Source organism: Ciconia boyciana, chromosome 3 (genome assembly GCF_034638445.1).
Source record: "Ciconia boyciana chromosome 3, ASM3463844v1, whole genome shotgun sequence".
NCBI lineage: Eukaryota > Metazoa > Chordata > Aves > Ciconiiformes > Ciconiidae > Ciconia > Ciconia boyciana.
The window spans coordinates 116,800,142-116,814,215 of NC_132936.1; the positions used below are offsets into that span (position 1 = coordinate 116,800,142).

The 14,074-nt window shown below is 39.9% G+C and overlaps 1 protein-coding gene across 11 annotated transcripts in view; it reads left to right on the forward strand.

Annotated features, from left to right (window-relative positions):
• The window catches only part of EHBP1 (EH domain binding protein 1), a 228,162-nt gene that overhangs the window by 19,618 nt on the left and 194,470 nt on the right, over positions 1–14,074 (forward strand). For 10 of the 11 annotated variants that reach the window (XR_012041725.1, XM_072857323.1, XM_072857324.1 and 7 more), the window contains exon 3: positions 12,131–12,188. Coding sequence is in view for 9 of the 11 variants with exons in the window: in XM_072857323.1 (XP_072713424.1) it covers positions 12,131–12,188 (58 nt within the window). In the remaining 2 variants the exon portion in view is untranslated. Of the gene's footprint in view, positions 1–12,130; positions 12,189–14,074 lie in introns of those variants that run through there. The other variant, XM_072857333.1, reaches the window with a different exon arrangement.

Sequence of the window (14,074 nt, forward strand, 5' to 3'; positions counted from 1 at the left end):
GCAGTGCGGTGGCCAATGTAGTGTCCAGGTTTAGTCTCCAGTTACAAACTTGGTGTGTGACGGGTAGCAAAAGGCCTCAACTTAAGACTCGGAAACAGTTGGTACTGGCAGTATCTATACATTTTCGTTGGGAACGTAAGCAAGGAGAGGGCAGTGTTCATTTTCAACAGTTTGTATCTCAAAAAATTTTGAGGTTCCAAGTGACCTTTTGTACCTTGAAGAGTGTCCTCCTCTTGAATGTTAGTAACCAGCTGTAAGCTTTTCAAAGGAGTGTAGGCAGAGCTCAGTGTCCTGAAAAAGAATGAGAAGGAACACTACTCTTAGCTCCTTTTGTAAGGATGCTGAGCCAAAAGGCTGACCTAGCTCTGAAGGCTCTGTTTGTAGGAGTGTCTAATTTGAGTGAAAGCTAGATCAGGTTGTAACAGAAAAATATCATGTAGGAAGATTATTTAAAAAAAAAAACAAAAAACCACAAACAAACAAAAAAACCTGGCTGGCTGAAAGATGTAATTTCTTTGTGCATTTTTAGCATCAGCATGAATTAAACTATACTGTAGGTTCTGTTTGTTTGCTTTTTAAAATTGAAACCCATGCTTTAAAAGTCATATTAAATATGCTATTAGTTTCCAGCTTAGCTGATCTTGAAATAATTAGTTACAATCTAGTTCAGATTGCTGTTGGGCATCTTACAAACAGCAGCTATTAGCAAAATCTGTTTAGCTCCTTTGTTGGTGGTTTTAGGGGTTTTTTTGACCTTGAAATAAAAATGTTTCATCAATTGTATCTGCAAATTAGGAAGTTTGGTATTTTCAAAATGCTGTCCAATTTTTAAAAGCTGTAAGAGTTTTTTTTTTTCTTTTTTACATTTCAAAATAGAAATAGAGGTCTTTCAGTTAGGAATTTTTTTTTGCTTTTTTGTTTCGTTTACCATATCCAGCCCCTAGTGTTGGCAGGAAGTTTTGCTTCGTCTCTTGAGTATCCATGCGTTAACATGCATTTTTTTTCTTAGCCAGTACTTGCTGCTGGATATGAGCCAGGGGTGTGACTTCAAGGGCATTAATTAAAAGGCTTGGTCAGTTTAACTTCCTATAAGTGATACATTTTTAAACTTTGGATGTCTGATTTTAGGGGAGGAATTGGTGATATATAAATAGAAATAAAGTGTTGCTTTTGAGATTTACTTTTGTAATCAGAAGTGTTAACTTCTGTTTCAGGAGGCAGCTTGGAAGCGATGTAACAACTTAAACAGATTGAGCAGGAAGAGGAGTTGTTGTTCTAATTTTTTGCAGTCTTTGGAACAGTTATTTAGCTGTAAATACTGATCAAATAATTTCACTTCTTATGGCCATACCTCCATCTTGAAACAGCTCTCAAAAGGCCACCAACATGAAATGGGGCATCTCGTGGGAAATGATAGTGGCAGTTTCTAATGGCCTACGCCAGTTCCTTGGAAACCATATGCAAAAATTTTGTAACTCTGGTAATTAATGTTTTTATTTCTTAACATGCAAGAAAATCATAGCTTTAATTTTGAAAACTATCCATGTATAGCTTACTGCTCCAAAATTTATCATGTTGGCTTATTCTTATTTTTTACACTCTGAAGGTCTGATTAAGCTTGGAGAGGATGAGGTCGGTAGAGGCTTTGGGGCTTTTTATTTTGCTTGGTGTGCAAGTGTGTGATTTTGGGACCCAAGTTTAAATGCAAGGTTCTCATGTTTCTCTGTGGCGTTTTGATGCTGTGGCTGCTTCAGAGATTTCCAGTAGCTGGTGCATTATTGCAGTTGGTAAAATCTTCTAGTTTTGTGCCTCTGAAGGGTGGTGTGTTACTTCCACCGGTGCCTCAGCTATTGAGAAGAGGAGGCGTATTCCTCCTGGTAACTGGGCGCTTTGAAAGCATGCAATTCATAATCCTGTGGTTGGTCATACGGCCAAGGTGATTCCAGAATCAGTGCAAGCATAATCCTGTGGTTGGTCATACAGCCAAGGTGATGCCAGAATCAGAGCTGAGAAAGCAGTTCAAGATCTCATCTTTCAACACCCTCCTTCCCTGAAAGTGAGTTCATAGTTCTTGATACCATATCTGTCATGGCTGTGACTGAGAGCACCTGACAGTATTTGTAAAGTTTGGTCTTTGCAAAGACCAGAGATAGGGGAGAAAGGAGCTAGCACAGGATATCACATTTTCACTTGCCCCCCTCCCCCTTTTTTTTCTCTTTGTGATATTAATTCAGAAAAGTGAAAGGAGGCTGCTGACAGATCAGAAACCTTTAATTGGAGAGCTCATCGTGCATGGGCTAGGAGTGCCCGTGTGTCAGAATAAATATGGATTAATTTAGGGCTCGGTAAAGTCATCGTTTAGAAAACTAAGAATGAGTTTGTATCATACTAGCCCTTCCACGCTGTTCCCTGTACGGACACAGCATACCATAGATCTGCCCCTTAGCTTACTATGTACTTGTGTTGCACTACCCAGTGTTAGGCTACAATCTTCTTTGGAGGGTAGATCAAGAGTTTGCACTGTCTTTATAGCTTCAAGTATATATTCAAGCTTTTCAGACTTCCAGGTATTGAAGCGGCAGACTACTGAGTGTCTTAGCACTCATTTGCTCTTTGTAAGTATCAGCCTTTTTAATTAAAAAACAGTAGTTACTGCATAAGCATCTCAGTCCCATAATCCGACCACCTGAGGTAGGTGATATGAACTTTCTCTTTAGACAAACCTTACAAGCTGGTACCATTCTGCACTTGCTGCCCACTCAGAAACCTTTAGTATGTTCACAACTTCTGTGCACCTTCAAAGGATAGAAGTTGCTTTGTATAATCCAAAACATGGCCTTAAACAAAAACAAACAAGAAAACCCTGTTGCTGTTGGTTTGGAAGGGAGCTTTGAAAGATGCATGGCGCCAGATTCTCCTACTCCTGCCCACACTGAACTGTAATTCCTTCAGGATGAGTCCATGGATTGCAAGGAGAGGAGGAGGATGGAGGCATTAATGCACTGTCGCTTCTGAGGCTTGCTTTGTCCGAGTCCTAACGTGGACATTGGAATCCCTGTGAAACAGTGCATTGCAGCCTGTGGCTCATGAATCTAAACCTTCATTCTTGTATTGGTGTGTGAATATGAAACTTGCCCAGGCAGTAAGAACAATGAAGATCATTGTCTTCTTTAATTGCTATGCAGAATCTCTCTTAAATCTGTTTTAGACAAATTAGAGGAAGAAGGTTCTATTGTGAATAGTTCAGTTTTCTCACACCGTGGTTTTGGTGAAAGATGCACACTTTTCATCTGTTCTGCAGGAATTGCAGAAATTTTTTTTTCTCTACTGTTTCCAGATTGAAAAACAGAAGGGCCTTCTGTTCAAATGCTATTTGAAAAAAAAGTTACGCAAAATGGAATAGGATCTGTTTTGTAATGCAGTCTGATTAAAATTGAAAACGGTGTGCTGAGAAGCCCCTTGCATATTTTTAGTATAGAAATATATTGTCTAATGTGGGCATTTTGTTTTTGATGGGTTGAAGATATGTTTCAGGCAGCATTTGTCAGTCTAAGAGTTTTATTTTAGTTCTGCCTTTTGCACTTTTTAATGTGAGAATGCATCTAACACACTTGTAGTGCTTCAAAATAAGAAGGGATAACACACAATAGTTTAAGGTATCCTCAGTAATGCACATACATTGTTGTGTGGAGATACTGTCTTTGGTCTATAGATGGATGTATAGGTAGGTCATGGAGTATGACTAAAATCAAAGGGAGGGCTAATGCTGCTCAGTGTATGTCTTAAAATTTTCCGGAGGCTGTATAGTCAGTAAGGACAGGAGATGGAATTTGCATTCAAAATTCCTGGTTTACTTTCTCAAGTTCGCTAAAACTGTGTTTCCCTGCTTCTTGTTCCTAATCTGTTTTATTGTTTTACACCACAGTGAACATGGACATCCATGAAGAGAGAGGCAGATAACGCTGATCATTTGTGTCTGCTTAAGGAAGTGCAGGATGTGGAGGCTGGGTGCACAGATGTCTGCATTCAGCACTTGGGTTTCATAGCAGATAGATGGTCTAGCACTTCACCTTCTTAAACCAGCTTTCAAATGCAGTGTTACATATGACGTGAAAATGAGTTTGATTTCTAACTGGTTTATGTTTATTCACTTGGCAGTTGTCAGGCCCCAGCTCTGCAGGGAAGAGGATCAGAATAGTGAGTTCACCGTGGGTCAGGACCAGGCAGACTGCGTAAGCAGGTTTGCATAGTGCCTGCTCTTGCCACGCAGTGCTCAGGAGGAGCAACCTACCAACTCTAAATGGAAAGCTTTTTTTTAAAAAACATTGCTTCATTATTGTTAAAATGTAGAAGGCTAAATATTCTGAAAAAAAGAACATAAAAAGGAAAATCAGGCATCTGAGAAAGATATGACTCATGGTAGCATCCTGTGAACTTTCCACTATAAAACAACATGCTCTGCTCTTTCCATTTAAGGTTTGTCTGAATAGCTCTGTTAGCCTGTGCTCCTCCCTGCCAGTTAGCCTGAGCCCCTGCTAGCCACACATGAAAACTTGACCTGTGTTTAGTGGGGTTTTAATGCTCTGAACTTACTTGACTGGGCGGGTTGGTTTTACAAGCAAGCTTTTTGTTGGCCTCAAGCAGCTCTTGTTTACTGTAGGCATTGTTTCTTATGGAGTATTGGGAGGCGTTTCTAAGCTCTGGTGTGGTAGGTAGGATGTGTGGACTAAGCATTGTTGGAGTAAATGTCTGCCTAAGGGGGGTGTCAATAATTATAGGAGAGTGAGATAAGAGATCCACTTGGTCCTTCTGGTGCAGTACTCTTAACCCCTCCTTGGGACAAGCAAGGCTGAATTGGATCAGGCAAAGAAAGCTTCTACATGGAGGGCAGCTGGATGTGACATAAAATTCAGGGACTAGTCAAGGCATCCTCCTGTTACTGCCAGAAGGACGTTAAAGAACTTTAATAACTTCTGAAGACTAGGGTCAGTTTGTGTATTCTGCAATATAAAATTCTGTTGCAAAAAGCTTTAAGAAAAGATTTTGCTAGATAGTCCTGTCAAGTTTGTTTTGCTCAAGATTCTTTGCTGCTATAACTCCTTGAAAAATGAAGCTGAATCTGGCCTTGTCACTTGTTCTGAATAATGGATGAACTTGGGCTTTGTTTAATCCAGCTCATTCTGCAAACTTCGTTTGTGTTTGGCTTAAGAAAACCAAGTCATCAGCAGTACATACTACACATTCCATGCTCAGCCTCGCAAACAGATGCTGTGCAGATTCAGGAGGTCTGACTGCACTTGTAAAATAGTCATAGTGTCTTTTGTCCCTTTTATTTTGTTTAAACCAAGCGAAGCCAGACTAGAGCTTCTTTTTGAAAAGCAAAGCATAATCTTGAGACATAAGTCTTGTAGAAGCCAGTCCATTTAGCTGCAGATCTATTAAAAAAGCCTAAAATTCAGTTCACAAGGAAAATCCTGGTCTTTTGACAGCTTGTGTAGTCTTGAAAAAATATGTAGAGACCTCTGGTGGGAAGAAATGAAGGAGGGATTTTCTGTGTTAAGTGTAGAAAGTGAAGATGCAGAAGTGGAGTTATCTCAGCTATGGTGTCCTCTTGCTGTCCCTGTTTTAATGATTCCTCTTTTGAAATTTCCCAGCCTTGCTAAGACTACTGGATGGTTGCAGTGAGGGAAGAGAAAGCTTTGTCTTATTTTAGGGGCTTGATGCATATTCCCCAATGAGTTAGGCTGGGAGACTGCTGTTTTGATTCGGATAGCCTGACATGGTAACGCTGTGGGATGGTTCAGAAGTCTGTTCACAGGCGTTATGCGGGGGTCTGCAGTGAAGTGGGAGCAGACAGGCTAGGCCAGGTGAACACGTCAGCCATCCTGCCTTAATTTGCTGGTGGATGTGTCTTGGCATCTTGTACAACTATGTTGAACAATGTTTGGGTACAAAGTGTTTTGAATACCTTTAACTTCCACCATGAAAGTTAAGGGGAGGCGGGGAAGAAAACCTCAAACCCCTTCCTGAAATGCAAAGCTTCATCTTGTAATATACTTCATCTTATAATTAGCTCAGATAGGTTTTATCTGCACAGTGTTTTATTTTCTTCTTGATGTTTCTGGCTTTTGCAATCAGTGCTGTACCTTCACTCAGCCAGAGGACTCATTTGGCAAATGCATCAGCACATGACATCATTCTTACCAGCATCTCTAGGCCTGTTTAAAGCATTGGTGGTGACTTGACTGCACTTCCCGGAGTTGTAGGCAGCTGTGGAATTTCATTCATTGTGACCAAGAGGAAATTCTGAAGGAAAAAAACTTAGCACAAGGCTCACGAAAGGCCATTGCTTGATTAGTTCCTTGGCTAATGGTAATACACAGCATAATGTAGGTCCCAGTGCAGAAGTCTGCGCTGCGAAGAGAGCTTTTCAAAGTAATTATCTGTAAAATGAGGAAAAGTAATGTTCATCCCAAATTAACGGTGGTGTAGAACCAATCACATTTATTCTTGAGACCAGGAGAGAGCCTTGATAGCATTCTAGCAGTTGTGTAGAAAGCTGTGTGCTGGTGGGGAGGGAGTATTGGTTCCTAATGAAAACCTTGCATGTCATGCTGGTATGCACAATCCAGAGGGGACAAAAGGTTATTTAAAAAAAAAAAAAGAATTCTTATCAGAAGTACTTTGACATTAGTCCTGAAGTAATTACTTTTATCCTTCAATAGGTGCATCTGCATGCTATTGTGCTAACATTGCTGCTTCTCTTGTTAATTATACTCTTTTAAGCTTGCTTAACAAGAGTAATCTAGCAGCCTGTAATAATTAATGCAGTTCAAATCAAACACAGGAAGAATAAAACAAGCTCAACTAAAAAAAAGGGGGGGTGGGGGGCAAAAATAAAAAAAAAAAGGCAAACCCCACCACTTAGTCAATTAAATGCCAAAACCAACATGCAGGCTGTAGTGGTCTGTGTCCGTAGAAGAAAGGTACCTTGTGCATTACAGGCATTTAAAGATTATTGAACGATATTAAATGTAAAGATACCTTGTTACAAACAAATACTGTTACCTATTTTCTCTTCTTTCACCAAAGCGTTATTGGTAATTGGTCGTGCCATTGGCTTCAGTGGCCATAATTAAAGTTAAGTGCATTTGCAATTCTTTCCAACGACAGATTCTAAACATTAAGTCTCTTGTAGTTTTCTGTTATCAAGTGGTAAATTTGGTGGAGGAATAGGTCCTGGTTAATGCTATCTGCTTCTGCTAAAAGGTTTACAAAACAAGAGCTAACAGGAGACTGATATCTTTTATGTCCTTCTTTCACAAATGGTATTTGGAGAGTTCTGTAGTCAAAATATTGTGCCAAATATTTCCTGGAATGATCAAACCAAACCCCAGAAGACCTTGAATCTTGCACAACCTCCTTTTCTATCAGAGAAATTTGCGGCATGTAAGGTGATGATCAGATGACATAGTTTTTTCCAGTCTGTGGAATGCTTTTATTACTTTATTTAAAAATTGTGGATATGGCAAAATCTCGTTCCAGTATTTTTTATTTTTTTTAAATGAGTTGTTTCAATGGGAGAATTGAAGATACCGGAATCATGGCTTCCATCTGACAGGAAAAGCAGGCATGGTTTTGAATTATAGATGTTTTATTAATCTGTATTTTAAATCTCATTTTAGTTACTTAGTATGCAGGGCAGCGATGAAGCTCTTTGAGCCACAGACTTTGAAATCATAATATTCCCTGCTTCTTTGCTGAGTAAGTTTCACTTGTAAATAATAAAATAAGTTTACTACTATAAATTGCCTTTCTTCAGGAATAGCTTCTTGTGAACCACACAAAAATGAGTAAATAGCAAATACAAGTTTATGGTAGGCTTTATAAAATATGATCTTTTGGATCCAAGTTGGATCCTTCAGGACCTGCTGCTGGGTCCCTGCCTTTCACAGTGGCAGTGTCTGATGCCCCAGCGCTGCTGGCTTCCTCCGACTCCCCCTCCCAGGGGGCTGCTGCTACTTTGGTGACGCTGTGTCCTAGCATGGGGTGAAATGCAAAGCACCACCAAGGCAGTCATGTTAAATTCCAGTACAGTATTAAATACTCCCACTGAAAGGTTGGTGGTGTTAAATTGTATAGATTGAAGCAATTACTACTAAGCTAAAACCCAGTTCTTTCCCCCACCCCAACCCCATCATCTTAGGGTTAGTGGTGTGTTATTCCTTACCTTAAACATACTGGCTTTGCTGGAGCTGAATAAGTGACTGTCTAAAAGCTGGTGGGTTTAAAAGAATGAGGAATGTTTTTTGTGCAGCACAGGAAATTAATTTTTTAAAATTTTTTTACAGCTGACCATTAGTATTTGTTCAGCTTGCACCATTGTGGATTTTGTATTTGGAATGATCTCTGAGTTTACAAAGTAAACTTATAAAGGATACAAAAACTTGTCTTCAGCCTGATTCTTCAGAAGGGATTTTATTTGCTTTTATTGTTGGTTAATGAGCAGCCCAGGTTTATGATGTTGAAGGAAGGCAGAAGTCTGAAGTAGGAAATATTACTTAAATGCTTTAAATGAGCAAACTGCATTATGTGGTTTTGGCCATTTCCTAGCACTGAGACATCACTAATAACCTTGAATGCAAATTTGCTGATTAAAATATGAGTTGGGCTTTTTCTTCTAGAAGTATGTTGGAATAAAAGAGCAATGAACAGATTGTAGAAGAGAAGGTTGCTCTTGGCTTCATTTGTAAAACAGTTCTATGGAGATATTTTTAAATTGTTGGATTTGTGACTTTCTTGAAGAAAATCCCGTAGAAAAACTGCTGTTCTTTGTGTTTTGTTTCAGTTAAGCATGTGGTATACTCAGTGAGGAAACTCATCCTTTGGAATACTTTTTTCTCTTCCCTTCTCTCCCCATTCCATTTTCCTAAATTTTTTGTCTCCATATTGTGATGACCTTCCTCATTTTGTTTTGGCGAAGTACCTCTGGATGTGGATTTCTCTCGTACTTGAAGCTGAAGGAGCAAAGTATACTCAGTACTTAACAAAATAAATGTACTGGTGAAAGAGCCTAGGGGAGCAAGTACTGGTTATGCTCTTCCTTCAGTGTTGCTTGGTCTTGTCAGTCTGCATTGAGACTCTAGTTGGCTTTTTCATGTTAGTGTATTTCTTTATATTCCTGGCAGAGGGAGTTCTTCAAAATTGGGAAATAAATCCAGGCTTGGTGATAACTGTGTATGTGGTGCAGACGCAGCTCCCGCTGGAGAACTGCATTGAAGCACCAGCTGTCTCTGACAACCTGTGTGAAGCCAAGCAAGCAATGTCACACTTTAAAATGAAATTAAAGAATTAGAATTAAATGTAAGGTCAGTTGCCAACGTGGGACATGCTCATACCAGTATCACAGGAGATGACTGTCATGTCTTACTGCCCATCTCTGGTGTGGTCGTGGTTTGTTGTGTTTTTTTTTAACTCTGTCCAGACTTGGAAGGATTTTTGCATTGAGGCTTGTCAACCCTTGACAATTGTTTTATGCTACTTAGTTTTTCAGAATGACTGTGTTGTGTCTACATATAGCCTCTTCTTTACTCTTCTCTTTTTTTGAGGCATCTGGCATGGCCATGGGTCTCTTCTGGAGCACCCTGTAATGAAAAAGTATCTGCGTTGGCGTTGCAGGAATGCAGGTGTGGATTCATTCCTACTTTGAATCGACTCACTTTGGTGCTGACACTGACACTTCTCCCATTTCCTCACTTTGCTTTGCTGTCTTCCTTCTCTTGGCCCGTTTGTTTGCACACGGGTATAACTGTTCTTGGGCCATCTCCATTGGGGATGGCCTCCTAGTTTAGATGTTGGCACCATGTGGAGCTGGGTGTGCTGCTTCATGTTTCCAGCTCATGGCATGTTTCCCCCCTGGTGAGATGATCCAGTGCAGTTGTAAGAAAAAAACACTTGTGATGCCAAGATAAATGATACAAGATCAAAACAGATCTAGAGGGACAAAGTACCATCACCGTTACCCGAGGGTTGTCTTCAGTGTAGCCACTGGTACTGCAGAAATGCATCTCTTTTCCTTTTTTTTTTTTTTCTTTTTTCTTCCCTACCCCCCTCACCCCTCCAATTTTGGCATTTTTTTGTGCTCAGAAGCAAGCTCAGGATTGAATGAGTCAAGGTTAAATTAAATTTGGTCCACAAGCTAATTTCTGAAATGAGAATAAATGAGCTTTAAAATGCAAAGTGAAATAACTCCAGAAAAAATTGTTTATTGTACGCATGGGTTTGGATTGTTTTGCTTCAATGAAATTGCTTGGGGGTGGGGTTTTTTCCCTGGTGGCACAAACACAGCTCCCATCAAAGTGAATGGGGGTGTGTGCCAACAGATGAGAAGCACCCAACACCAAATGAGCAAAGAGCTTTCGAAGTACAACAGGATGACCTCATTACCAAGCAAGATTTTGCAGGAGAAGCCGCAAGCAGAACCAGCCTATGGTTTAGGTCACCTAAACAAGCCATAAGAGTGTATTTAGACAGTTTAAAATGCAGTAGATTATTTCACTTTCAATTTATCCCAGCCTGGAAATTAAGGCATATATTAAAAGAGTAAGGTACAATACAGGATGGCAAACAAAAGCCGGTGTCCTCACTTCCTTCACAGGATCTGCCTTTAACTCTGTTTTTCAGGGGAACTTTAGTTCTGGTGGGGTTTAAATGTGAACTGTAGGTGATGTAGTAGTTTTACTGCAGCCTGCAGAAATGACGAACAGCTTCATGGGGAGGTATATAATATGGTAGCCAGCACTTCAGTGCTCAGAAAGAACTCTCAGACTATTAAACCAGTTGGGTTTTTATTTGAAAAGTTAGTTATGAAGTAGATACAGTCTCCCTGTGATGAAATACTAGGATAGCAGTGTGAACACTCCTTTTATTATTCAGAATACTCATGTGGATTATTTGGGGTCCATCTTTTAAAGAATACTTTGAGCACATTGTAGCTTGACTTTTGCTCAGTAACATCCATTTTTTTTTCCCCCCATGATTTTTTTTTTTTAACATGAAACAGGTTTTGCTATTGGCTTTAGAAATGCAAGGATTCTTACACTAGTGTCTCAAAACTCAGAGTAGCAATTTTTTCTCCAGACAGAGTCGCAGCTTTAGTACTTTTAAGTGGAGATGTGAACTCCATCGAAAATCGTTTCAGGTGGATTTGCAGTCAGGCTTGCTGATGGGAGTTGGGTCATCACCCAGGAAACAAAGCTGGAACAGACGGTCGGGAGTCTCCAGAAGAGGGGTCTTGCGTCTGGAAGTGGGACCAGAATTGTGGTCATACAAGGGGAAGTGTATCATGCCCCCCCCCCCCCCCCCCGCCCCATAAAAAGCCTGGAGGTTAGGTCAATACCAGAAATAATTCAGACATAGCTGTAAAACTAATAAGGTAGAAGTAATAGGGCTTGTAACTATTAACCAAGAAATAAATGTTAAGAAATTTAAAGAGAAAATAATTCATACTGGACATGTCCTTTATTGAGGTTTCCATCCACATTCACTAGAAATACCAAATAAACAATTGTTTGGAGAGCCGTACTGAATTTCGGCATGCTTGTCCTTCTGAGTTGAGGAAGCGCTGATTTATCTGTCTGGTCATCCAAGGAGATTTTGAGGAGTAATATAGGACTTGATTCTCTTGTTGTTTGAGGTATTCAAATAGGAAAAAAAAAATCTTTTAGGGGTGAAAAACTGAAATTGGCTGTTTTCTTTGCTACTTAGCAGTACCTTTTTGATATGTCTGCTTTGAAATTCAAACTAGCGTTTGCACTGATGTTTATTTTGGGTACGGGATTGTTTCCAAGGTGTCTTTAAAGAGGCTGGATCCTGTTCTCTGGGGAGGTGCCCACAGGCAAGGAGAGCAGGAGGAGAAGGATGACACTAGTGTGCAGATTGAAGGACAGCCTTTTTCTAAAAATACAGCATTATTCCTTTTAAATGACTGATGCTGAGTGGTTTTTAGATGAGCTATTTTTAAGAGATAATGTATCCACTAAGGTCGTCATTATGTATTGCAAGAGTTTTAATACAAACTGTTTACATATTGATTTTGTAAATTAAGCTGTTTCTTCCTTATCTTCAACAGGCAGCCAGATAAACTAGTGGTGGTTTGGACAAGAAGAAGCCGAAGAAAATCCTCTAAGGTGAGTTGATGGCTTAATAAGTCCCAACTTCAGTGACAAGAAGGGTCAGCTGTTTGAGGGACTGGTCTCTTGAGTGTAGGGAGCAGTTGTAATTGTTTTTCTTTTCTTTTTAACTCAATTTAGCCATGAAGTTCAGAATAAGCTGCTGTTGATGTCAATGCTAATTTATGGAAATACTTAACTCTGATTTCAGCTTTGGTTATTTGTTTAGCAGAACTGTATCATCATCAGTTCAATTTCGGTTATTAATTGCTACACCTAATTAGAAAGGAGAATCTGTTTCACTACTAGAATTGTGTTAAACATAATCATAAAAAAAAGTAATAAAGAATTTGACATCACTGCAATAGGGAGATCAAGTCTGAATAAGAGGCTGTTTCGCAACTAGAAAATACTATAAATCAAAAAGGATAAACACAGGATCTTTCAGCCAGTAGTGTATATTTGAATTAAATTTTAACATTTTACTTCCACAAACACTGTGAGGAAGCATGTGAATTTGTGTTTTATGGCTAATGACTTGGTAGCCTGAGGAAAGGGAAGCTCCAAGTGAAGTTTGTCCAGTCTTTGGACATTCATAAAGTTTGTCTTGCATGCAGTTGGGTTTTTTCACGTGTAAAAGTTTTTGAAAGCAGAGTAGCCTTTTCTTCTGTGAGCTTCACCTTACTTTTCTTCCTGCAGTAAGGAATCTGAAAGCCTTATGAGATTACTGTCTCTTTGTTAAATGGTCCTCAGTTTGTCTAGACTGCTGAATTTTACTGCTCTGACAGTATATGCAGTTTAGCCTCTCTGGAGCCTCCTTTGGATCTGGGGTGAAGGGAAAGGCGAGACAGTCTGGATGTGTGGCTTGGTTTCCATAGAAAATGGAGCTTAAAAAGCCCATAACACTCTCCATTTACACTGAGATTGAAACAAATGGCAAGCATTTCTAAACCTCTGCAGTGTCTAATATGACAATGTTGCATTCGGTATTGTATTATTGACTATAAGAGTAAAATCTTTTGTCAATCCTAGCAGTCAGTTGTTGACCAGGGAGGTGGGGAGCCTATTTCATGCATACAGCAGGGAATCAAAGGCCTTTTGAACGCTGGTTGTATTGCAGGATTTCTTTTGTTGCCTTGTGTCCTCTGGTGTAGGGCTGTCCCCCGTCTGTCCAAAAGCTTGAGAAGGGCAACAAAAATGAGCTGGGGAAAAGAAGCATCCTAACCACTGGGCAAGTTTGCAGGGGGAAGGAGTGTGTGCTGGTTTCCTCCCTTCCCAGGAGCATCTCCTGTTCAAGATAGCTCAGCTGCACTTGTTCGTTTCCTCTCCCCACAGCTGTTGCCTCTTACCCTGGTCGGGCTTATGGCAAGTGGTCTTGTCCAGAGGGGAAGTTTTGGAATTCAGCCTTTTATAATAATTCTTTAACACTTCAGTTAAATAGATTGTCTAAGCTCCTTTTTTTGGTGTGTGCATGTAACTCAAAATGATACTTCCAAGAACTCTGGGACGGTGGAGAGAGGGCACCCATGGTAGAGAAGATATCTTGAAATAATTATATGTTGAAGAGCTTAAATGTGATACAGTGTCTTACCCTACTCAGGAGAGACTTTGCGGTTTTGGTTGGTTTTTTTTTTTACTGGTACTCCTCTTTTTCTGACTTCTTTTTCTGATTGTCATGCATATTTGCTGTATTTTGTCTTTTAACTTGAGGTCTAAGCTGTTTTATCTAAAGACTGGTTACTGACTGAAAGTGACTGCAGAACCAAATGCCGCCTCCAGTGTGTGCATCCTAAATTCTGCTTTAGTGTATGAAAACCCAAAGGTGTTACCTGGTGAATAAACAAGGGTGTGAACTTAGTCTGGCACCTTTTCCAAGATAACTGCTCCTGTTCCATGTTCCTAGT